Source organism: Lepidochelys kempii, chromosome 5 (assembly GCF_965140285.1).
Source record: "Lepidochelys kempii isolate rLepKem1 chromosome 5, rLepKem1.hap1, whole genome shotgun sequence".
Taxonomy (NCBI): domain Eukaryota; kingdom Metazoa; phylum Chordata; order Testudines; family Cheloniidae; genus Lepidochelys; species Lepidochelys kempii.
The window spans coordinates 92,287,053-92,313,312 of NC_136384.1; the positions used below are offsets into that span (position 1 = coordinate 92,287,053).

A 26,260-nucleotide genomic window follows, 5' to 3' on the forward strand; every position below is an offset into this window, starting at 1 on the left:
GCCCTGGCCCAGCCCCGCCTCCTCTCCTGAGCATGTGCCGTGTTCCCTCCCCACCCCACCTTCATGAAGCTGTTTCGCGCACAAGCACTGGCAGGGAGAAGCAGGACCCAGCGGCACGCTCAGGGGAGGAGGCGGAGGTGAGCTGTGGCGGGGGGGCTGGGAGCTGCTTGCGGGGGAGGGTGGCAATTATTTCAAGGCTTGGGGGTGGCAAAATCATTAATCCGCCATTGAGTTGAATCACTTGATTCAGTAAATATTCAATTATCAAATTTGTGTTGTAAATTTTAAACATCACTGCATTTTCATAGGCACACAGGGCTGGAAGAGATGTTGAGAGGTCATCAAGTCCAGCCCCCTGCACTCAGGCAGGACTAGGTAAACCTAGACCAGTCCTGACAGGAGTTTGTCCAACCTGTTCTTAATAAGCTCCAATGATGGAAATTCTGCAACCTTCCTTGGAAGCCTGCTACAGAGCTTAATTATCCTTATACATAGAAAGCTTTTCCTAAATCTCCCTTGCTTCAATTTTAGACCATTGCTTCTTATCCAACCTTCAACTCACATGGAGAACAATTGATCAGCATCCTCTTTATAACAGCCCTTAACATATTTGAAGACTTCATCTGGTTCTCCCTCAGCCGCCTTTTCTCAAGACTAAACATGCCCAGATTTTTTAACCTTTCCTCATAGGGCATACTCCCCTGTATTTACACCCCGCACCCTACTGTAATATTTCTACAAAGTGTGCCTTGTAAGGTATCATTTGAAAACTCATAATTTGCTGGTTAGTATTGGCCTGGTAAGATGTGTGGGAGTATTGATGTGAAGTTATAAGATTCCCCCCTGTTGTGGTGTTAACACATGCCCCAAACCCCACAGCCCTGCCCAAACAGATGTTGGCAAACTTTCTTGACTTATGCAGTTGTGATACACTATAACCACTGGATTCTTTTCAGCAGTACTACTGCTTAGCGAATTATTTCCTATTTTGTAGTTGTGTATTTGATTTTTTTATTTTTCCTTCTTAAGGGTAGTATTTTGCACTTTTATCTTTATTGAATTACATCTTGTTGATTTCAAACCAGTTCTTTAATTTGTCAAGGTCATTTTGAATTCTAATCCCGTTCTCTAAGGTACTTGTAACCCCTCCAACCTTGTCATCTGCAGATTTTGTAAGCATACTATCCACCCCATTATCCAAGTTTACTATTCAGTATTTTCATCAATACAGGACCCCTGTAATATCCCACTACGTATACCTTCCCAGCTCAACAGTGAACCATTGATAATTATTCTTTGAGTACAGTCTTGCAACCAGTGGTGCACTCACTTTATAGTAATTTAATCTAGATCGCATTTTCCTAGTTTACTTGCTTATGAGAATGTCATGTGACTGCATCAAAAGTTTTACTTAAATCAAGATACATCAGGTCTACTTCTCCTATGCCTCCACTCCCCCATGCATCTAAAGAATTGGGTTTTTTACCCCTGAAAGCTTGTGCCCAAATAAATCTATTAGTCTTTAAGGTGCCACCGGACTCCTTGTTTTTGTGGATACAGACTAACATAGCTACACCTCTGATACTCTGTGTCTGTTTTCTTTTGGCCATAAGATGGCTCTTTTGTAATTTGTGTGTCTTCTGCAGCACTGAGAACATTGGTTAATTAATGGAAGTGATGACAGAGATAGCTTTGGTTTTTTGGTGGGGGAGGGGGCTTGAAATTAATTGGAAAAACCTCAGGCTGGTACATTTAGTTATCATTATGGTAGAGCACCATAAGCACAACAGTGTAAGACACCTGGTAGTGTAATGTGATCTGGTGGCAAAATACCAGCTGAGTTGCTGCGCAACCCATGACATGGCTGTGTAACATGATGGTTGGCTGTGATGGGGTGGGGTAATATGTGAGTTATGACGACGGGCCTGGTGGCAGTGTAACAGCTGCTAAGTGAAATGGAGATAGGCTGCAGCAGCATAACCTGTAGCAAGTGGCAACTGATGAGGGGAGATAGATGCCATCCTGCCAACTCTTAATGATTTTATCACAAGTCTTGCAATATTTGGTTGTTTATTTAAAGCCACAGTTTCTGGAGCCAATGATTGAGAATCTCAACTTTATTTTTTGTTCTTAAAGTACAATTCTAACCCTGGGGAGGGGGAAGTGTGCAGAGAGCAGCTCGATCAGGATTGCCCTAGGCTCGTCCCTCCACCTACCCCTCTCCAGCAGCTCAGAAAGCAGATGTGCCAAGGCATAATTTTTTTTTTAAGACTGAAAAAAAACAACCACTCTTGTCTCATGATATTTTGAGGCCTGATTTTTGAACATGTAGCAGGGACATGGCCATTGGAGACCTAGCCTGGGGTGAGTGGCTCCAGCTCAGGGCTTAGCGACCTTTCAGAAGTGGTGGGCTGTGTCTTCATTTAGTCACTCTAATGTAAGGTTTCGTGTGCCAGTCAATACATTTTAATATTTTTAGAAGGTCTCTCTCTATAAGTCTAGAACATATAACTACACTGTTGTATGTAAAGTAAATTAGGTTTTTAAAATGTTTAAGAAGCTTTATTTAAAATTAAATTAAAATGTGGACCCCCCCCCCCCAACTGGTGGCGGGGAGGGAGCCCTGTGGCACGGCGGGAGGTGCTGAGGCCTGAGCTGAGCCAGACTGAGGGGGCGCAGACTGAGGCCCAGCTTCCTCACATGGGCCCAAGTGGGACGGAAGGCGAAGCCCCGCAGCCAGTCGCTCGGGTCTGGGGCTTGAAGCCGGCGGCGGGGGCGGCCTCCTGCAGGGCCACCCTCTCACCGGAGCGGCGCGGCCGGGCAGCGGCGCTCGCAGGGTCCTGTAGGGGGCACTGCGCCGGGCGGGGCGGGAAGCGCCGCTCTTGGGGGCGGCAGAGGCCTCGGACTCGCTGACCGCCGCCGGGCCGGAAGGTTCCGCTGTTGCCTGGTGACCGCGTGTAAACAGAAGGGGAGTGGTGGGGAGCGGCCTGCATCACTCTCCGCCCGTGCCCAGCAGCAGCAGCAGCAGCAGGTGGGTTTGCCGCAGCCCCGCGGGTCGGTGCTTCCCTTCCCAGCCCTCTCCTGTGCCTGGCACCGGCCCCGCCAGCAGACGGGCCGGCGTGGGGCCTTCCCCAAGGGGAGAGGAAAAGGGAGAAAAGCTGGGCACCCCCCGGCCCGGTAGGAGCCACACGCTGCCCGTCCTGCTCGGGCATAGCACCGAGCAGTGACGCTGCTCAGCCGAGGAGCCGCGCCGGGGAGGAGCAGCCTGATCCCCGTGTCACAGGCCGGGCGCTGAAGAAGGGTGGAGAAGTTAAGCAACGTGCCCAAGGCCAGTGGCACAGCCAGGTCTGGGAGCCAAGTCTCCTGGGTCCCTCCAGGCCTGCGCCCTGTCTTAGCAGGTGGTTCTCGAGCACTGGGTTAGGGAGCTACAATGGCATTCCCAAGGGTTTTCTGGCACCACACCACGCAGGGGACCCCTTTCCAAACACAGTGCAGCAAAGGGGCTTTTTTGTTAGCTGAACCCAGGTTTAGTCTGAGGATGATTTCTGCACCCGATTTTAATAATAATAATTAATTATAATGATTGAGCAGAGAGACAAACTGTGACATCTGCATGTGTATTATGACTGGTTATATGAGTAATTCATAATAGACTTCTTAAAATTATATATTTATGTTACATCTCTGTGCCAGTCTGTCTTTCGGATTGTGGTGTGTGTCTGGGGGAGGATGGGGAAATACAATATTTCAGATAATAAGTAAATATATTAGCATAATACATGTGCATAATATTGGCACTAGGTGAACAAAGGAAGAACTTTTAGCCATATTCTTGCATTAAATATTTCAGTTGCTAAATATTAACATGAAAGCTGAATGAACCCAGAAGTCAGATCTCCTGATTCTCATTTTAGAGACCTGATCCCCTATTAATTAAAGGCTCTGCACTCATTGTATTTTCCACAACTTTCCAAAATTCTTTGTGATAACAAGGTAATGGTCCATGGAGGTAGTTTTTGTTTGTTTGTTTGTTTAATACTGTAAAAGCTAATACATTTGGCAGGTATAAATACTGATTTATATTTCAGTTAGTGGTTTCTAAAGAGCTCATGATATTTTCATTCAGACTAAAAACAATTCTGTGTAGAAATAATTAAAAAAAACAAAAAATATTTTATTTGTGTGGACTGGGGTTTGCTTGTGCTGAGCCATCAGACAATAGAATTCTTTCTACTCTGCATACTACAAACGGTTGTACCTGTGCTCTATGCTTGTAGAGAGACTCTATTCTGTGTATTTGTAAACCACAATCAGGTTTCTTTAAAGACTTTTTTGTCTATGCTGAAAATGTTTAGAAGTGATCTTGTAAGATATTTCATCTAATACCCCTGTTGCCCCAACTCTGGACTCTCTTATGTTTGAGAGTTTTGTGTGCTTTTTTTTAATTAAAAAAAGTTCAGTAACCAACAGTGTACATAATATTGTTATGAGACCCTAGTAAGTTCCTTATATAGGGAAATCATCTCTCTTTCTATAAACAGGCACCATTTAAATAACAAACAAATCCTTCTTCCCCATCCCTCCCATATATAGTAGCTACAGTACAATGCCACTTGGAATCTACTACTTGTTCTGCTTTCAGTTTGATTCCTGGGGCACTCATTTCCACTCACTATTGTCAATTAAAAACGAATACTTAAATAGGGGTCCAGTTTATAAAATAGTGAAAACATCTTTTAGACCTTTGGATCCATCTCTCTGCAACTGCAGAATATAGTTCGTGAAAAGTGATCATGACAGTGAACATATCCAATACTAAAGTGATACTAAATTTGTGGTTACACCAAACCTCAAGAAAAAGCTAGTTATAAAACTTTTTATTTAGGCTTTGATTCTAAAGTATTAAAAGGCAGGAAATCCATACCTACTATTTATATGACAAGCTAGCCTTTACGTATTCCTATATATGGAAGTCTAGCAAACAATGCAACCCACAAGAACTACTTCTTCCCCTCATTTCTGCTCTCATGGGACTCTTGGAACTGAAGTGGTTGTGGTCACGCAGCCTTTCCATAACTTAAACTCTGAACCTTTGGTGTCCTGAGCGGGTGTCCATCCATGCCTGACAAACTCAGCTTTCCAGAAGGTTCTTGAAAGTAGCTGTGGGAGGAGGAACATCCCATAAGAGTGAATATGCAGAGGGCAACACAAGGAACCACAATTGCTATAAGTTACCTGTTTTCAAAAAACAAATGAAAACAAAAAACAAAACTGTCATTTTAATTAGGTAGGTACTTAACACTGATTAAAAAGGCCTGACTTCTGCATCAGGCTTCTTAAAGTATAATAATCAGAGAAGTATTTAAAATTACACCTTCTTGTCATATGCAACTAATCTGTTTCCCGTGTGCTTTTCAAGTCCTGTCTACTTATCTTATGTAAGTGGAAGACATTTTTAATGTGCTTTTACTTCTGTTTCCCCTACAGAGCTAATATAGCTATTGGAGAGTGAGTTGGATTAATTCTGAGCACGTGCTTCATCAACAGAATTGATAAGTAAGCTCTCACGGTGCTGTCTCTATTACTTAATGTACAGGTTCTCAACCTTTTTGAAATTATGCCATCCTCCCACATAACTTTTTTTTTTAACTTGGAATCACAGAATATCAGGGTTGGAAGGGACCTCAGGAGGTCATCTAGTCCAACCCCCTGCTCAAAAGCAGGACCCATCCCCAATTAAATCATCCCAGCCAAGGCTTTGTCAAGCCTGACCTTAAAAACTTCTAAGGAAGGAGATTCCACCACCTCCCCTCCCCATCCTTACAAAATGGGACTTTCCAATGTAATCTAGGTGGAATTGGGGCTATTAATACATTGATTCCAATAAAGGGAATTCTACTAGAAATAAATCAGTCCTGTGCATAGGCTAGGAAACCTTTTAAAAGCACATGCCTTAGTATCCACAAAGTTTTCAGGGCAGTATTTCTCAATTTCAGCATTGAAGAGTGCTAGTGGGCATTGCTCTATGTCGCAATACCACTCGGTGAAATTTGTCCTAGCCACCCCACTGTCAGATGGTGTGGCAGATGGGCTAAATTTCACTGAGTGGTGTTGTAACCCTGTGAGTGAACGGGAAGGCTCGCTGTACCCCCATAGAAAGTTTAGCAAGCCTCCCCAGGGGGGAATGCCCCCTGTTTGAGAACAGCTGACTTAATGTAATCATGCCATGTCCAGAAAGAAATCACTTGGCTTTCAGATTCCAGGTCGAATTTGCTGGTCTGGTAATTAAGAGGGGGGGAAAATTACCTATAAACTGAAGGAATATGGGACTGGAGCCTTCTATGCCATTTTTACAGGACAGAAACTCACTCAGTTTAGTTAACTAAGTCACTGGGAAATGAACTTCTGTTCACTGTGTATTTCAGAAAACTTTGTTTCTTAGATGCAGAAGATTGAGAATGCTGTGAAGACAAGAACCATAAGAAAATTTTTCAGGTTAAGTGTTAAAATTGGAGGCTGTCATGGAAGAGATTCCAGTTAAAGTTGCCATAAGAATAAGACCTCTGCTTTCCAAAGAGATTCTTCACAACCATCAAGTATGCATGAGACTGGTTCCAAACACACAACAAGTTATCATTGGGAAAGACCGTGTCTTCACGTTTGATTTTGTATTTGGCAAAAATTCAACTCAAGATGAAGTTTATACAACTTGCATTAAGCCTTTAGTGGTGTCTTTGATTGAAGGATATAATGCTACAGTTTTTGCTTATGGACAGACAGGGTCTGGGAAGACGTACACCATTGGTGGAGGTCACATTGGTATGTTTTGGAAAGTTTAATTTGTTTTTGTGATTTGTGACTAGTGTACTTGCCTAAACCAAATAAATAATACATGGAAGGCTATGTGATAGTTGTGAAATAACTATATTTTACAGGTGTATTTTTAAACACCTGAGGCAAATAGTTGTTCAGGCTGGCTGTTAGGTTTTTGTTTGTGTGTGGGGTTTTTTGTTTGTTTTTTGCTGCTTGATTGACTTTTCCTATTAGAACACTGGGCTGGCTCAACTTGCAATAAATAATTCCAACAACTGTGTCTATGCAGCATAGAGAGCACTACAGTCTATCTATATCTGAGAAGTTTCTACAGTGTTCATTGCCATAGTATCTAAGCTCTGTGCTACTGTCAGAAAACAGTTAAAAGGCTAATAGAGAACACTGCTATAAACTAATATACTCTTCTGACTAAACATCAGTGAGATGAGCTATCCAGAACAGGGGTTTACCTTAAATTAGACTGTACTCAAGAACCCTGAGAAATGTCATATGAAGTGCTTTTCCTCCTCCACACACCCCCAACATTGTCAGTGCCAGCCACTGATATGAGGTTGGTTGGAGCTTCTGGATTTGACCCACATTTAAAATAGGATTGTTTTAGATGTGCAACTATTTGCTCTCATCTTCCAAATTTAATCCCAGCCTGTGCTTGAGCATCAAGATCTCATTTATTTTAACCTGTTTGCTCTTAACTTTATTAGGTATTAACTAAAAAAAGCAATGGTGAGCAAATCTATCTAATCTACTTTAGGTATTTCTAGCATATCCATCACTATAGTATTTGCGTGCCCAGAATATTTTTGTGCTCTTCAAATAATTCATTTGAGCACTGTAAGAGTCTGTTCAGAATGTAGTATTCAATGTAGAGTCTGCTTACATCTTTATCTAAAGTAAGAGTTGAGAAAATATTATTTTAGCATTAGTATATTAGTGAATCTGAGTGAGTCTAGGCCATTGTAATATACACTTCCTTTTGGTTCCCTCAGCATGAAAATTACACAGATGTAGCCTCTCCTTAGACTCAAACTGAGTGTAATGAAGTTTGAAATTATTGTCATTTACATGTTGAGGATGTCAGGAGGTAGGAAGTACACCACCTTAGATTCCTTTAGACTCACCTATGAATTTGGCCCTTTGTCTTCATCTGATGGCCTAAAAAAGGATACACTTTTAGTATGAGATCAGTATCATAGAGATCAGAATTTTGGTTTAAAATGGCAAACATCTGATCTTTACTGGCAAAATTACCCCAGAAATGACAACTCTCTTAACCATCATCATTCTGAGTTATCAGACATTATTATTATTATTTATTATCATTGGAATTCTATTCCTGTTAGAGCATGCTGCTGCTGTAGAATTTTATAATAGAAAACAAGATGGTAAGACATTTCTTATTTCAATGTCTTTGTGGTTCAAGATTCCAGATTAGACTCCTGCTGTTTAAATATTGGCGACATCATCAGGTAATCAGCATATTATTCTAAAATATGGAAAACAGTCTTTTATCTTTCCGACTAACTGGGTCGTACTATCTTTTTTTTTTTGTGTTTAAATTGAATCATTTGAAGATTAGATTCCCTCCCTTGACCATGTTCACTGTTTTCAGGTGTTAATTCTCCTAATAGAAAATCCCAAATTATAACATGGCAGTTCTTTTTTTAATTTCACCTTTCCAAGTGGATATAAATAGATTATTTTAAAAATCTCAGTAAAAATTAAAATCCTCTTTATTCTTAATTCTTTTAATTTCTTGTCATCTTTTGACTAACCATGGTTATTGAATATTAAGCCTGAGTTACCTAGAAGCATTAAATAGCAGGTGCCACAGTACAAAGCTGTTCAAAGCTCAGCAATTTTTTTCATATATACCTATTGAGTCACTGATTAGATGGGACAATTTCTAATTTTCTTGGTTAGAAGGTGTGAGCCACTCAGAAGCCTCTCATCAAGGCCCAACCAATTTCCATACTGTGGAATAAGTAACATCTGAGATCCTTTCTGATATTTAAAAGCAGGAGTTTGACATGGCATTGGTGAGCCATATGTTGGTTGAAAGAACAAGAAGTGCTCCTAAATATTGTCTTCTATTTCCGGCACATGGGAACTTACTGAACTACTGTTGTACCCTTATTGGAGCAAGAGGTATCTACTGAAAATTGAGGTTGTCGTAAAATTGTGCAATGTCCTGGCCATCAGTAATCACTGAGTGTAAAATGTGGCTCATGAGAAATATAGGCTTATAATAGTGATGCATTTGACTCCTGAACCACCCATCATGTTGCCCTCCAGTTTATATTAACAAGTAATTTATTGGAGCTTGATTATGAATCCTGTTAAGGATTGTAAACAAATATTCAGCCATTCAATAGTATTGATATATTGTGACTGTTTGACAGGACTAAATTCTTCAGATTCATGGGTGGCTTAGCGCTACTGGCCACAGACTTTTGTTCATGTTTCAGAAGTTTAAACTTTATAGTTTGTACTAAAGATATATTCACTGCAAGTCTGGTGACGTTTCTGTTTATATTTTAGCATCGGTTGGAGAGGATGAAAAAGGTATCATTCCACGTGCTATACAGGAACTATTTCAGAGCATCTCTGAAAACCATAATATTGACTTCAGTGTGAAAGTATCTTATATAGAGGTCTACAAGGAAGAACTCAGAGATCTGCTGGAGTTAGAGACTTCTATGAAAGATTTACACATCAGAGAAGATGAAAAGGGAAACACAGGTAGAGAAGCCTATTTGAACTCAAAAATTTATTAAATTTGCTCCTACTTATATGCTTGAAAGAATATTTCGTTCTAAGTGCAAGTTTATGAAAGCAAATGCAAATGTTCTTGTCTTCTCTTAAAAGAAAAAACACTTATTAATTACAGATATTATGAAACGAGGGGAGATCTATTGTAGGGATACATTTTATTGATAAATGTAAAGTTCATCTTGAATGGTCTGATACTGAGATAAACTGCTAGTCTTTGTGGCTTTGAAATGGATGAATGACAGAATGTTCTTGGTGGAACACGGGTTTTTGAATAATAATCCATCAATAAATTTTAAACTATTGTGCAGGGATCAGTTACTCTTCTTTAGTACAAACATTTATGCACGTAAATTTCTAATCAGCCTCAGTTGACCACATATCCTTCTATGACAAGCTCTTTCCATTCATCAGTAAAATCCTGGGGAAAATCTATCTCGGACAGTAATATTCTTTATTACTTCTGTATTTTCAACTATCCAATTAAACAGAGACCTAGGAGGTGCGGAAGCTGTTCAGAAAATCCTTGGTCCTTAAGCAGCATATTATGGAATCGCTACCACAGTGTTCTAGTTACGGCTGAGAAGCAATTTCCATTATAAGCATCTATTTTCAGTCCGTTTTAACTGGGGTGGGGGGGAATTATCCTTTTGAACTGAGATTTCTCATTCTTGTTCTTAGACCAAGTTTGTAAAATTCCATATAGCTGTGTTTAAGTTATTCAAGCATGAAACCTTTATCACCATTAAGATAAATTTTTTTATACATTTTGGATTTTTGTTTGTTTGTTTTGCTGTGATGAATTAAACATAGCTTCTTTGTAGTTAATTATTCTGAGCTTGCTATGACAGCATCCTCAAAGATAGCAAATATATTGACTGTAGAAATGTTTTCAAATGAAGTAAAATTCTGTGGTATACATGGGATACACCAGTGGCTCTCAACCTTTCCAGGCTACTGTACCCCTGTCATAAATATAAAGGGAAGGGTAAACACCTTTAAATCCCTCCTGGCCAGAGGAAAAACTCTTTCACCTGTAAAGGGTTAAGAAGCTAGGGATAACCTTGCTGGCACCTGACCAAAATGACCAATGAGGAGACAAGATACTTTCAAACTTGGGGGGTGGGGGGGGAAACAAAGGTGCTCTCTCTCTGTGTGATGCTTTTGCCGGGAACAGAAAAGGAATGGAGTCTTAGAACTTAGTAAGTAAGCTAGCTAGAAATGCGTTAGATTCCGTTTTGTTTAAACGGCTGATAAAATAAGCTGTGCTGAATGGAATGTATATTCCTGTTTTTGTGTCTTTTTGTAACTTAAGGTTTTGCCTAGAGGGATTCTCTATGTTTTGAATCTGATTACCCTGTAAGGTATTTACCATCCTGATTTTACAGAGGTGCTTCTTTTACTTTTTCTTCAATTAAAATTCTTCTTTTAAGAACCTGATTGCTTTTTCCTTGTTCTTAAGATCCAAGGGTTTGGGTCTGTGTTCACCGATGCAAACTGGTGAGGATTTTTATAAAGCCTTCCCCAGGAAAGGGGGTGTAGGGTTTGGGAGGATTTTGGGGGGAAAGACGTTTCCAAGCGGACTCTTTCCCTGTTATATATTTGTTAGACACTTGGTGGTGGCAGCAATAAAGTCCAAGGGCAAAAGGTAAAATAGTTTGTACCTTGGGGAAGGTTTAACCTAAGCTGGTAAAAATAAGCTTGGGGGGTTTTCATGCAGGTCTCCACATCTGTACCCTAGAATTCAGAGTGGGGAAGGAACCTTGACAACCCCTTTCAGAAGTCTGATTTGTCTTGCGTACCCCCAAGTTTCACCTCACTTAAAAACTACTTGCTTACAAAATCTGACATAAAAATAAAAAAAAAAAAACCCATAAAAAAAGTGTCACAGCACATAATTACTGAAAAATTGCTTAATTTCCCATTTTTCCCATATAATTATAAAAGAAATCAATTGGGATATAAATATTGTACTAACATTTCAGTGTATAGTATATAGAGCAGTATAAACAAATCATTGTATGAAATTTTAGTTTGTACTGACTTTGCTAGTGCTTTTTATGTAACCTGTTATAAAACTAGGCAAATATCTAGATGAGTTGATCTACCCCCTGGGGTATGTGTACCCCTGGTTGAGAACCACTGGGATACACTGGCTTTTTTCCTAATTTCTCACAAGGCAACATGGCACAATGCTCCCTTGCACATGGGGCCCAATTTTTCAGTATGGCATCATCTTGTCCTCCAGTTTTGCACTCAGTTCTTTTGTGTATGCACAGACCTGCATGTAAACATTTGAAGAGCTCAGGAAATTCAAATTAATTGCTTGAAGTAAGTGTTACTTGGTCATATTTCCTAGATGTAATGAAGTATAAACATTAATACCCTCTGGTCCAATCCTGCAAATTAGCCTCTGAATAGTTCATTGACTTCAGTGGGACTACTCACATGAGTAAAATTACTCACAAATGTAAGCGTTTGTTGTATTAGGCTGATAGACAATAATACAAATATATAGGTATAAAGTGACAAAGTTGTGAGAACCATAACTTTGAATTTTCTATCTTTTGTTTGTTTAACATCTTCACTGTAACCTTGCATTTGTTGTTTTTTTAATTGATTTAAATAAAGTCTCAACAAGCTTTTTTGTAAAAAGGTAAAAATGCATTTTTTTAACAGTACATATATATATATTTTATACATACGCTACAGGTTTAATATGCTGTATGCAGTGCTTCCATTAATATAACTTTTTCTTGTAGGTATTTGCTGTGAGCTCATATGCTAATGTGAACTTGTACACATTATTATAGCTAATTTTATTTGCTGGATTTTTAGTGTGTTTTTTTGTGGATTAGTTTGACTATTCATGACTTTATCTAAAAACTGTTTTTCTGTAAACTTTTGCTGAGAACTTAGTGTTAACCCATTATTCATGCTTTCCTGGGCTTGATGTTTGTAGTGATTGTTGGTGCCAAGGATTTCCAAGTGGAAAGCGTGGATGAAGTGATGAGCCTTTTAGAAAGTGGGAATGCAGCTCGCCACACAGGTACGACACAAATGAATGAGCACTCCAGCCGATCTCATGCTATTTTTACCATCAATATTTGTCAGCAACGACCTACACAGTCTCTGAAAAATGTAGCTGCTGCGCAAGATTTATCTCTGAGATCAGGCCAGATCATTGCTTCTAAGTTTCACTTTGTGGACTTGGCAGGATCAGAAAGGGTGACAAAAACAGGGAACACTGGTGAACGGTTCAAGGAATCAATTCAGATCAACAGTGGCTTGTTGGCTTTGGGAAATGTGATAAGTGCTCTTGGAGACCCAAAGAGAAAAAGTGTACATATCCCATATAGGGATGCTAAAATTACTCGTATTCTGAAAGACTCCTTAGGAGGAAACGCCAAGACGGTCATGATAACATGTATAAATCCGTCCTCATCTGACTTTGATGAGTCTTTAAATTCCCTCAAATATGCCAACAGAGCCAAGAATATTAGAAATAAACCAGTTGTAAACTACAACCCTGAGCGGGACCGGATTGATGAAATGGAACTTGAGATCAAGTTGCTCCGGGAAGCTTTGCAGAATCAGCAGGTTAGTGTAATGAGCCATGCTAGCCAGGGATCACAGGATATGAGTGAAGATAGGACTCGAATTCATTCTCTTGAGGAGCAGCTTTCCCAGCTTCAGGTGGAATGTTTCAACTACAGAAATTGCATAGAGGAAGCGTTTCCCTTTCTAGTTGAACTAAATGACTTTGCCAGCCTAACAAGGCGTCAACAAGAGAAGCTGCAGGATTGGATCAACATGGCACAGGAGCTAAGGAAGGTAGCTCTCGTCATGCCACGAACTGATAGTGGAATTGGAAGCGACCAAGAAGAGCCACATCATATTACAATTCTTCAACTGAAGAGGGAACTAAAAAAATGCCAGGTATTAAACTATAACTTATTAATTTAAGTATTGTTACATGAAAGGGTAGCCCACTAGTAGAATTCACATTAGACTTTGAAAGTTTTAAAATACTTAACCCTATCATCTGCATTTTATCTAGGGTTTGATCTAGTTAAATAATAGCAGCATTGCAAAATTCTGTTTGCCTGCTCACTTGGGTGAGTTATTCATTTTGATAGGTGATTTAAAACATTAATCATCATTGTGTTAGAGGTGGGCAAATAGATTTTATGCTCGGGCTAATGAATTTTCATTACAGCTTTAAAGAGCTTGAATAACAGTATGATGACCTCTCATCCGTTAGTTCTTTCCTTTACAGTGATAACTGAAACTGTCAAGTTAAGTGAGAAATCTCTTTTTATATCCCACCAGTATAACTCAATGTATCAAAGCCACAGACAAGTTGACAACATAGGTCATCTGATGCCAAGTTGTATCCACTCTACCTACTTACTTGGCCTCAACGCTGTCGTGTCAAGTATCAGTGTCTAACCTAGTACTTATTATTAAGTCAGTCCTTCGCAAGAATAATAAAAGCTATCCTTCAAAATAGGGATGTCAATTAATTGCAGTTAACTCACGTGATTAACTCAAAAAAATTAATCGTGATTAAAAAAATTAATCACACTTATAACAATAGAATAACAATTGAAATTTATTAAATATTTTGGAGGTTTTTCTACATTTTCAGTATTGATTTCAATTACAACCCAGAATACTAAGTGCTCAGTGCTCATTTTATATTATTTTTATTACAAATATTTGCACTGTAAAAATGATAAAAGAAACAGTATTTTTCAGTTCACTTCATACAAGTACTGAAGTGCAATCTCTTTATCGTGAAAGTGTAACTTATAAATGTAGACCTTTTTTTATTACATAACTGCAGTCAAAAACAAAGCAGTGTAAAACTTTGAGCCTACAAGTCCACTCAGTCCTACTTCTTATTCTGCCAATTGCTAAGGCAAACAAGTTTGTTTACATTGACAGGAGATACTGCTGCCTGCTTCTTATTTACAGTGTCACCTGAATGTGAGAACAGGCATTCATATGGCACTTTTGTAGCTGGTGTTGCAAGGTATTTACATGCCAGATATGCTAAACGTTTGTATGCCCCTTCGTGTTTCGGCCACCATTCCAGAGGACATGGTTCCATGCTGATGATGTTCATTTTAAAAAAAAAAATGCATCAGTTAAATTCGTGATTGTACTCCTTGGAGGGGAGAATTGTATGTTTCCTGCTCTGTTTTATCCGCATTCTGCATATATTTCATGTTAGAGCGGTCTCGGATGATGACCCAGCACATGTTTGTTTTAAAAACACTTTCGCAGCAGATTTGACAAAACGCAAAAAAGGTACCTATGTGAGATTTCTAAAAACAGCTACAGCACTCGACCCAAGGTTTAAGAATCTGAAGTGCCGTCCAAAATCTGAGAGGGATGAGGTGTGGAGCATGCTTTTAGAAGTCTTAAAAAAGCAATACTCCAATGCGGAAACTACAGAACCTGAACCACCAAAAAAGAAAATCAACCTTCTGCTGGTGGCATCTGACTCAAACGATGAAAATGAACATGCGTCAGTCCGCACTGCTTTGGATCATTATCAAGCAGAACCCCTCATCAGTATGGAAGCATGTCCTCTGGAATGGTGGTTGAAGCCTGAAAGGACATGTGAATCTTTAGCACATCTGGCACATAAATATCTTGCAACGTCAGCTACAACAGTGCCATGCAAACACCTGTTCTCACTTTCAGGTGACATTGTAAACAAGAAGCAGGCAGCATTATCTTGTTTGTCTGAGTAATTGGCTGACCAAGAAGTAGGACTGCATGGTCTTGTAGGCCCTAAAGTTTTACATTGTTTTACTTTTGAATGCAGTTTTTTTCTACATAATTCTACATTTGTAAGTTCAATTTTCATGATAAAGAGATTGCACTGCAGTACTTATGAGGTGAATTGAAAAATTTTCTTTTTGTTTTTTACAGTGCAAATATTTGTAATAAAAATAAATATAAAGTGAGCACTTTACACTCTGTATTCTCTGTTGTAATTGAAATTAATATATTTGAAAATGTAGTAAACATCCAAATATATTTAAAATAAATGGTATTCTATTGTTTAATAGCACGATTAATCACAATTAATTTTTAATTGCTTAACAGGCCTACTTCAAAAATAAAAATAACTGACAAAAAGCTGTTTTTCTTTTACTTGTCAAATCCTTAGTTGACTGAGAGCTGTAACGTTCAAGAAAAAAAATAGTGTTTCTCAAAACTGCAGTTTTTTTCTTGTTATCCATTATTCACAGGTTTTCTTATCATAGCACTCCTTGGACGTGTATTTCTGTGTTACATATCAGCCTTCTGCTTTTTGGTGCCATAACATTTCTTTTCAATTCTCCTGCTGAGGTGAGAATTTTGAAGAAGGTATGAGATTCCCAGCAGGACTGCTATCTAGGAGGAGGTGAGAGAGGAACTCTTGTGCTGGCAACTTTGAACAGTTCTTTCTCAGAGGCAGACATAAGGTTGCAGCCTTTCAGCTCATAATAGTGCTAGACAATGACCTGCTGAGAGAGACGAGCTCTTTGCCATCTCAATCATGACTACCCCCTCTCCTCCCCCCAAAAATATTACATGATAAACATACATAACTTCTTGGGGGACAGCCTCTTAGCAGGTGGAACTTTTGGAAACAATGTTATGTTAACACGCTTTGTATGGATAATAAAAAGTACACTAAACCATGCAGCTTTAACCAAATCAAAAGTTAAAGGTGTAACTTAAGACATTTGAATCAAGAGTTTAAAACTGACTGAAAGTGGCATTAAAAGAATAAGAATATTAATAGTAGGTCAACAACAATAATCTAATCTGAGTCTATATCTTGTGATTGAAGGAATCTGTGCTCCTATGTGTTATAAATAGTGCAACAAAATGCTTGTTTTGTTGGGGAAACCTACTTTGAGGTTTGCACATGAATTCTGATGCAGTTTATAGACTCTCTCTTGGGAAATGCCTATATAAATTATGTCTTCCAATTGCTTTCTTTTAATTTGTTTAAAAGGAAACATATGCATCTACTCTTGGTTCCTTTAACTCTGAATGATCTTTCTCTTTGCTTGTGATTTCCCCCTCTGGATTATTTTAAACCTCCTACTTCTCTGGAGAGTCTAGGGTGCATGTTTAATTGCTTACAGGTAAGGTTGCCAGGCAAACCACTCCTCCTTCTTGTTGCTGTGTTTCAAGCACTGAGAATTATCCTGTTTTGCCTCTTTAGCAGTGGCTAAACTATATTTATACAACATAAACAAGAATATAGTAGAGCAGGGAAAAATGTTCTAAGATTTCCAGCTCAGTTTGTCAAAATATGCTTCCTCAGTGAATAGTTCCAAGTATATATTCATATTACACTTTACTGTTCCTCATAAATAATGCAAATCATAATAACATTCTAATTTTGATCTTAATTTTTAAAAAAATATACCCCTATAATGGGAAAAATTAAGTAAGATTTATCAGGATGTTTTTTTCCTCCCTATGAATGTTAAGTAAAATTATTTGGATATGATAAATTCTTTACGTTAATTCATTGTCCTCTTCTGTTTTAACAATTAGCATAGTTTATTGTAACAGTTTCTTGATGTAGCTGTATTTTCTTTCATATACATAAGAGTGCAGCTTTCTGGTATTTGAATGTAAAATCAAAAAGGAAGTAAATGGACAACATACTACTTATTCTCACATCTCGCCCACAACATGCATATTTATCTTTATTATTAGCTGTTATTTTCTCTACTATTAATTAAGTCAGGTCAGAATATGAAGTGGAGAATTCTTGGTTTTCAGCGATTGCCTGGAATCTGAATGATGTTACCGGTCCAATGTGGGCCAGGAAATTGAAGCGTCAGTTAACTTTTGAAGTGATAGAGACACTTCAGTGCTTTGATGCACACAGTCAGAATAAAGTTCTATCTTGTAATGGTTCATAAATCGCTTGGATGATCAGTTTAAATAATGTTAACAATTGGCCCATCTCAGTGTATTTGTCAGCAAGAGGTAGGTAGAACAGCTGTAACCAGGCTAACCAGTCCTGGATCATCCAGATGACTCAGGCCTGTTTTGCACGTGGGTGATAGAGTTGCTTTTTGGATGTAGAGCTCAACAAACCTCTGGCCCCTAATCAGCCTCATACATGCCCTATCTAACGCCCTTCTCTCTGCTGTAGTCCTGGGGAATCCCTCATCAGTTCAGTGGCAGGAGAAATGGAAGGGGCATACTTTTGTCTTGGTTTTTTTATTGGGAGGTTGTGTATGCCTCTGTTCATGGTTCAATCTGAGCTGTGAATCATCAATCCCCATAATTACTAGGTGGGACATTCTCAGACCCCTTTCCACCCACAATCTCTTTTCTTGGATGGTATTTCTGTTTTGAAGCTGTTCCCTTTTTAAGGGTCCTTTGGCTAATTGTCATTTAGCTGGAGAGGTACCTAGTCTTTGTTGTAATTGCAGCTGAGGCACTGAACGTGCTCTGTGCTTTCCTGGAGTCATTCACCAGTGCTCAATTGCAGTATGTGATAATTGGGGTGGAGTGACTCTCTATGAATCTGCTCTGAGAAAAGAATGGTTTTGGGGAGCCCGTTAGATGTAATAGCCTCATCAGAGAGACTCTTCCCCCCCCCCCCCCCTCAGGATCTACCAAGCATCCATGGGTGCAGAGCTCAAATACACTATGCAGCTACTGCAGCGTCTGCACTCTGGAAGTTGCTTAGACCAACATTGGCTCATACACCTGTAAAGACATCAAAAGAAATTTTCATGTGGTTATCATCACAGCTGTAGAACAAGGAAGGCAATGTTAGTTTCTTAACTATTTTATGAGAGATTTGCACTACTCTTGCAGTTAAAATGCTTGGATCTTGTGACTGAATTTTAATGCATGCTGAAAGCAGCATTGTATTAATATACCATTGCATACAGTAGTTCTGGTTACTGGCATTTCTCTTAGGGAGTGTAATGGCATGCACCTACCTCTTGCGAGTGTCCCCTTCAGGTTGGGTGTGACTGCAGTCTTTAAACAGTCCTAGCCCTAGGACCAGGCCGTACTTCCAGGGCTTCTTCCCTGGAGGCAATGGTTTTGACCTAGCTGGGCCCCTAAGTAATTCAGATCCCCTTCTTGGGGTTTATCACTGTCCAATTCTAGGCCATTTTTCCAGTGGCCGATGGTGGTGGGGGAGGGAACCCGGGCCCACCCACTGCTCCAAGTCCCAGCCCAGGGACCCTAAGAATAGCAGCCACACGCCACCGTGTCCCTTTAACAAAAGTGTTTTCAGTTCCCTGGGCCACTTCAACATGGCCCCAGCCTTCACCAGTCCTTCAACCTTACCTTAGGGCTCTTCTATGTTCAGGCCCAGCAGCCAACCAGGAGCTCCTTTTTGCTCTCCCAGTCCCTGCCAGCACTGAGCAGTCCATGGTGCTGCAGTTCCCTTTGACCAGTCAAGAGCACCAACTGAACTCCTCTAGCTCCAGCAAGGAACTGACTGTGGTCTGCACTGCAGCTCCTTTTATACTGATTGGCTAGCCCTTTGCAGCGTCCCCAGATTCACCATGTCCCACTCAATCTGTCTAAGAAGCTTAGAGGACCTCTCTACTGCTCTTTTTCTGGGACAGGTGTTGCAGGACCCTGAGGCCTCCAGCTGGGGGCCTCTTGGCCTATTCCACCCCATCATATGGAGAAAGGAACTTATCAAAAAAAAGTAAGTAGATGATGAATAATACTGAGGGAATAATTAGAGATACTGCATCTTCAAGATCTACTAGAATCAGCACATCATTTATGGAAAATCTACCAATGGTATACCTTGGGAAATTTTGCAGTTCAGATCTGCTTTTCTTAACACCATATGAAGAATCTCTTCATTATTCTGTTGTCAGAATAACACCTTTCTATCCTCACCCTATCTCCTTTTTGTTATCTAGCAGGCTTTAGCTACGGACGAAGAAGTATTCAGTCAAAAGGAGCTTGAGCTGAAGGTATTACAGGATCAAATACTGACATTGATACAGGAAAACCAAGAACATCTGGAATCTCTTAAAGAGGCACAAGAAACAAATAAATTACAGGTAGGTTTTCCTCTTGCACATTTTACTGTGTAAGTTTGGTTCAAATAAGATGCATATTAGAATGCAGTAATTACTATAGTTACTAAAATTTGGGCCATATTTTGCAGCCCTCAGGCAAGTTACTTTCTTATCAATGAGAATTTTGTCTCAGGCTGTACTATTTATTCCTTAGATTCCATAACTGTGACCATTTATGAGAAAATTATCTTTGTCTAGTGGCTAAAATACAGAACTGAGACTACTGCAGACTTACTGCATGACCTTAGGTGAATCACTTAATGTCACTTGTTCCCTGTCCCATCCGTAAAACAAGAACAGTAATATTTACCAACATTACTGGAGAGTAGTGTCTCTTAATTCTTCAATATTTGTAAAGCTTTTTGAGATCTTTGGATGGAAGGGGTTATAGAAGTGTCTGTTGTATTATAATACTAAAAAGTTTAGAGATGAAATCTTGGCACCACTAAATTAATTGAAGTTAATGGGAGCTTTGTCAATGGGACAGGATTTCAGCCTAAATATATAGGAAGATTTGCTAACACAGGAATCAGGGTAGCAGAGTGGAGACACTACTTTCCCCTCCATTTGGAGCATTTCTCAATAAAATAATTATGATGGGTTTAGTCAATTGCCTGGTAGCCAGAGGACCATCAGATTACAAGTGGAATATTCAATATATTTCTCCTAAAATTGACGATCTCATAAGATCCACAAATATTACCATCCCCTAAAACTTATGAAGAACATAAGTTGTAAATATTCCAAGTATGGGAGAATCAGTGCTGTTCTCCTCATTCTCCTTTTTCTGTCTTTATCCCATCTTATCTTCCCTTCTCCTCCTCCCTCTGTTGATGCCTTATGAGCAGGTCACTGCGTAATGTGACATAAAAGGCGAGTAAACCAATTATCACCTTCTTCTTCTCTTGCTCCTTCTCTTCCTTTTCTGCAATTTCTGGTGAGGTACAGGTCATTTTTACCTTGACTAGCTACACTGAGGTAAAAACTACCTGTGCCTTGTCTCCACTGAGATTTTATGCTGAGATAGCTTTCTCAGCGTAAAATCCATTTTGATGTAAAAACACATCTGTTTTCAGTGAAGATACAGAGGTTAAGAGATTTGCCTAAGTCACACATCAAGACAGTGGCAGACCCAGGATTAGAATTTTAGAGTTCCTGGCTAACTTGTAAGTTCACTAAACCATCCCTTTCTATTTAAAATAAAAATCAACTCTATGAATCAAATAGTTTTTAATAGCATTCACAAGAATATGTGATTTGATTGGCACTTCAAATTGGATCAGAACTGTAAAAGTAAATTGCAGTACATACACATGGTATTATGTGCAAATATCATATCTTAAGCAACTGAATGTTGCCTGACACTTCCCATTGTAAAACCTTATTTTCAATAGCTTATAAACTTTCCAAACTTAAACCATTTGGACTAAAATTTTCCATGTTGGGTGTGTCTGATTTATTTAGTTATTTTCATTTCAGCAGAAACATTTCAGTCATTTTTGAGAATGAAGTTAGGGGAAAATAAATTATTTTTCTGTGTTAAAAAGAAATTCTTACAAACATTTAGCTGATAAGTTCTACTGCTACTGTGTTTTGGAGCACGGACTTGAAATTTGGCAGGGGATTGCCCTGTTGTCCCCATGGAGAAAACATTCAAATCTGGCCAAGTTTTAATCCTTTGAAAATTGTAAGTTTGCACATGATCAGTAGAGACTTGTTAAGCATTTTGCAGCTAAATTTCTCAAAGATTCCATGTATACTGAGACTGCTCCATCCTGGGGAATCAGGGTCTGAGCAAGACTTCCCCTGTAGCGGCTTCTCCTGGTTGCTATGAGCCAGTGTGGTGAACTGTTTTGAACAATGTTTTGAACAATGCACAAAAACTGTTGTGGGAAAGGCAGATAAGTAGGTTCTCCAGACTAGCATCATTGGCAGAGTTGTGTGGGGCAGGCAAGATCAAACCAAAGTCCTGATCCTGCAAATGTTTATGTACATACTTTTATTTATATGAGTTCACTTACTTGAATGGAACTACTTGTTGAGCAAACATACACATTGTGCTTTAGGATCAGGTTCCAAGGTTGTAACTTCCATTTTGAATATCAATTTTGGCTGACTCATATTTTGTTCTTTTCCAATTATGCATTAATAAAGCAAATATGGACTCACAAGTATCCCCTCCAGCTCTTTTAATCTTCTTATATAACATACCTGAGATGGGCCTGTTTGAAAAGGTTAATGATGTTTTTAACAAACCTTTTTGAAGTTTGTTCATTATGCGGTGCATATTTTTAGATTAATTTAATTAAAATTGTATGTTTTAGAATTCAAAGATTTTGCACCTCCATCAAATTTTCTATTTCAAGTTAGCACTGGTGCATTGCATAAACTTAAGCCTTGCAAGAGAATTTAGGTTCAGTGTGCTACACCAAACACAGCACCATGCTAATAGCTTTACCATTCAAACCAATGTGTTTGTGGTTAGAGTAATGTAAATATAATGTAGAGCTGGCACCTAACAGGGTTTTTTTGTTTGTTTGTTTTTTGAGAATGAGAAAATGGTGGAACAGCAACTCCTTATTGATCAGCTGAAAGATAAGTTAGAGAAGCTTACTGTGACTACAGCTTCAGTATCCAGAAGTGCTTGTGGAGATGGGCCAGCTGCTATGACATCTGCAAGAAGACCATATAGTGTGCCACTCACTAATAGTTTAGTACATTCCATTGATATGGCTACAGGACTGGAGTCCCGAAAGGTAATGACTAAACACATTTTTTATTTTTCTCCTTCGTTTTGTAATTATTCTGATTTTGGTACAAGAGTTGAAAGGAGATACTAACAGTTGCATTGACATTTTCTGTTTATATCACATTAAAGAGTGTGAAACATTAATTTCTGATCTGTGGCAACGTACACAGCACCAATTTATCCAGTGCAAATGTATTTGTACAACCTCCAGTACAAAGGGGCTGCACTCCTGAGTGGGCCTTTAGGTGCTAGTAAAATACAAATAATTACTAATAATGATATATTTATTCTGTACTAATTCCAAGAAAAGAGTGCTGTGTACTGATTTGCCAGTATCCCATTCTGTAACAGTTGGAACCAAATTCTCAAAAGTATCTCCATAGATTTTTCCAAAAAGAAATCCAGAAAACTTGCACAACCCTCCTCATTGTTTGCATGCAAGTGCAGGTGTTAGCAGATTTGTGTATGAAGTTGTAACAAGGCTGGTTCTGGTGGGACCCAACTGAGAATGCCAATTCAGGACAAACTGCTTAAAGCAGGGCAGTTACAGCCCAAGACTGGGGTTTTTCCACCTCTAAGGCAAACCAAACCAGACAGACAGAGAGGACTTTGGTTTTACCCCACTGGCTAAGCACAAGTCACACAAGCAATTCCTTAGACACTCCAGTTTCCCAGTATCACCACCAGTGCCACTCATTATGGGGACAGATGGTTATGAAAACCAATACCCCAGTAAAAGAGAAAAGGTTGTCTCGATCCCAAAGGACCAAGGCCCAGACCCAGGTCAATATACAAGTTAGATCTTATCCACAAATCACACTGTTCCCAATCCTTTAAAATCTAAAATTTAAAGGTTTATTCATAAAAGGAAAAAGATATAGATGAGAGCATCTATACTTATTACTAACACTAGTAAGTATGTTACTAGAATTGGTTAAATGGAATCAATTACATACAGTAATGGCAAAGTTCTTGGTTCAGGCTTGCAGCAGTGATAGAATAAACTGCAGGTTCAAATCAAGTCTCTGGAGAAGATCCACAGCTGGGATGGGTCTTTCAGTCCTTGGTTCAAAGCTTCAGTGTAGCAAAGTTCCTCCAGAGGTAAGAAGCAGGATTGAAGACAAGATGGAGGAGCTGCAGCAGCTTTTTATATTCTCTTGCCATGTGGTGTGTCTTTCTTTGTTCCAAAGACAAGCTGTCCATCACATGGCATGGAAAAACCTCGGAGTTCTGTCCATAGGCATGTCCCTGCATACCTTGCTGAGTCACAAGGCGTGTCTGCCTTCTTTCAATGGCTCAGTTGTATAGCTGATGGCCCTTAATGGGTCATCAAGCAGGCTAGGCAGAGCTGACACCAACTCGTCTGGGGTGTCACCCAGAAGCATAGCATAAATTTGAAATACAGACAGTATAGAGCCAATATTCGTAACTTCAATTACAAAGATGATACACACATATAGACAGCATAATCATAATCAGCAAACCATAACCTTGTCTTAGACACCTCATTTGACCCCCTTTATGTAAGATTTGGTGCCACTACAGGACCTTGGTTGCAATGATGATCTATACGGTTCCAGATTATGTCAATAATGTCACAGAAGTCCATTTGAAAAATCAGCCCTAAATATTCCTAGCTTTCTGCAAATGACTTTACCCCCAGTTTTATTTTTGGGGTCTCTTGGAAGGTACACACCAGCCCTCCTACTTACTCACTGGCCCGAGTAATGGCTGGATTTCAGACTCGCAGACAAATGATATTGGGTCATATAGAAGACCAAGATGAGGTCCTTCACTGCCACTTCTCTGATCATAGTGATGAAGAAGAAAGGAACACAGACAGCAAAAAGAAATCAGCATTTAGGTAATCTTTTTGTTGTTGTTTTATTCAGTCTTTAAAGCTTTCACTCAGAAAGAGCTATATTACTGCCAAATACTGGCATATCATGGAGCCAGTTTACAGTGTCATTTTATGTAAATTTGTAGAACCTCCTGACATCACAAAATAAGTGAACACAATAGGTATTGCTAATGACCTACTCTATTCCATTTAACATAGCTTTAGATTGAATGCCTCTTCACTTTAATAAGTATGTCTTGATCCAAGGATCTACTTGCAGGACCTGAAGGGAGCAGGTGGTGGTAAAAGTAGATTTATGACACACATGCAAGTCTTTGTAGATTTGGGACCTAGTGCATTAGGATTATATAATCTGGTATGAAATTTTTAAAAAATCATAAATTTGGAATATGGATTGGTTTTCAATTTCTTTTTAGGCGTTCCATAAACCGCACATGGACACGGAAACAGACTCTTCTTTGTTCTCCCCTTCAACTGACTGATCTACAGTTCCAAATGCACAAGTCCAATTTATCAAATGAAACCATACTGCAGACTGACACTGTCACAGGTAACAATTACAAATGGAAATTATGAGATACTAACATATGCTTATGTCACACCATGAAAACGTACATTTTTAGTGTTGTTAATCTTTTCCATTCAAACATGGACTTTAAAATAAAAATACTTTTGATGTCCTCATTTGGAATTGTTCTTAAATACTTTTTTTGTGAAGTACATTCATGTTCTTACTGGTTGGTGCTTTAAAAATAATATTTAACATTTATATAGTGTGCCACATATCCAGAGCATTGTGTAGATATTTAATTAATCCTCACAACACCTTTGTAAGTGATGGAGGTAAGTTGTATTATCCCTGTATCACAGATAAAGTGAGACAGAAAAGTGAAGCAACTTGTAGAAGGCCACATGTGGCTGCAAGTACATTATTTCACTCCCCTTTGGGTCATGGAGCATCAGTGGGTATGTTAGCCAAGGACCTTTCTTTCCCAACTTAGTGCTCCTACTCTGTATCCTGTCCTGATTTTGTGCAGATGGCAGGTGGTGAGGAAGAGACTCCCTGTATCCTGTCTTTCTGATTCCCTCCCCAGTGTATATGCAGAGAATAGGCCAGGATTTTGTCCTCTGGATATATAGCATGTTCCAGATCTTTCTTCTCAGCATTGTCCCTTTCTTTCAAGGTGAAGAGATTGAATGCCACCGTAAGAGTCGTGTAATAAACATGCAGAAATTAAAGAATTCAGAGCTGAGACTCACCGAGGCCAAGCAAAAGATGAGAGAACTTGCACTTAATATCAAAATGAAGGAGGAACTTATTAAAGAAATAGTAAAAACAGGTAACTGACTTGTGTAAAGCACATTTTAATTCAAAACATATACAGTATAACCTTAGAGTTATGAACACCTCAGGAATGGAGGTTGTTCATAACTCTGAAATGTTCATAACTCTGAACTAAATGTTATGATCTTTCCAAAGTGTACAATTGAACATTGACTTAATACAGCTTTGAAACTTTACTATGCAGAAGAAAAATGCTGCTTTTAACCATCTTAATTAAAATGAAACAAGCACAGAAAGTTTCCTTACCTTGTCAGTTTTTTAAACTTTCCCTTTATTTTTTAGTAGTTTACATTTAACACAGTACTGTACTGTACAGTATTTGCTTTTTGTCTCTGCTGCCTGATTGTATACTTCCAGTTCCAAATGAGGTGAGTGGTTGACCACTCAGTTTGTAACTCTGAGGTTCTACTGTATGAAAGAAAGTAAGGATTAGCTATTTAATAGTCCTAGTTGTTTGTAATTAATATGTAATTAATCTTAATCAGTGGGGGCTATTATAAAATCATTAAGTTTTTGTCACTTCTTTTAATAATTGTTTACTAATTGTATTATCGTGGCACCTGGGGCCCCAGATGTGGGTTGGGGCCCCACCATACATTTATTAA

General features: G+C 39.0%; 1 protein-coding gene across 4 annotated transcripts in view; it reads left to right on the forward strand.

Annotated features, from left to right (window-relative positions):
- Window positions 1-2,941: 2,941 nt before the first annotated feature.
- KIF27 (kinesin family member 27) overlaps window positions 2,942-26,260 on the forward strand; it is a 45,227-nt gene continuing 21,908 nt past the window's right edge. For 2 of the 4 annotated variants that reach the window (XM_073345058.2, XM_073345061.2), the window contains exons 1-10: window positions 2,942-3,031; window positions 5,488-5,556; window positions 6,443-6,819; window positions 9,373-9,573; window positions 12,566-13,542; window positions 19,539-19,682; window positions 22,250-22,456; window positions 24,138-24,313; window positions 24,727-24,860; window positions 25,495-25,650. In XM_073345058.2, the coding sequence (XP_073201159.2) occupies window positions 6,522-6,819; window positions 9,373-9,573; window positions 12,566-13,542; window positions 19,539-19,682; window positions 22,250-22,456; window positions 24,138-24,313; window positions 24,727-24,860; window positions 25,495-25,650 (2,293 nt within the window). In that variant the 5' untranslated portion in view covers window positions 2,942-3,031; window positions 5,488-5,556; window positions 6,443-6,521. Of the gene's footprint in view, window positions 3,032-3,150; window positions 3,399-5,487; window positions 5,557-6,425; window positions 6,820-9,372; window positions 9,574-12,565; window positions 13,543-19,538; window positions 19,683-22,249; window positions 22,457-24,137; window positions 24,314-24,726; window positions 24,861-25,494; window positions 25,651-26,260 lie in introns of those variants that run through there. The other 2 variants (XM_073345059.2, XM_073345060.2) reach the window with 2 other exon arrangements.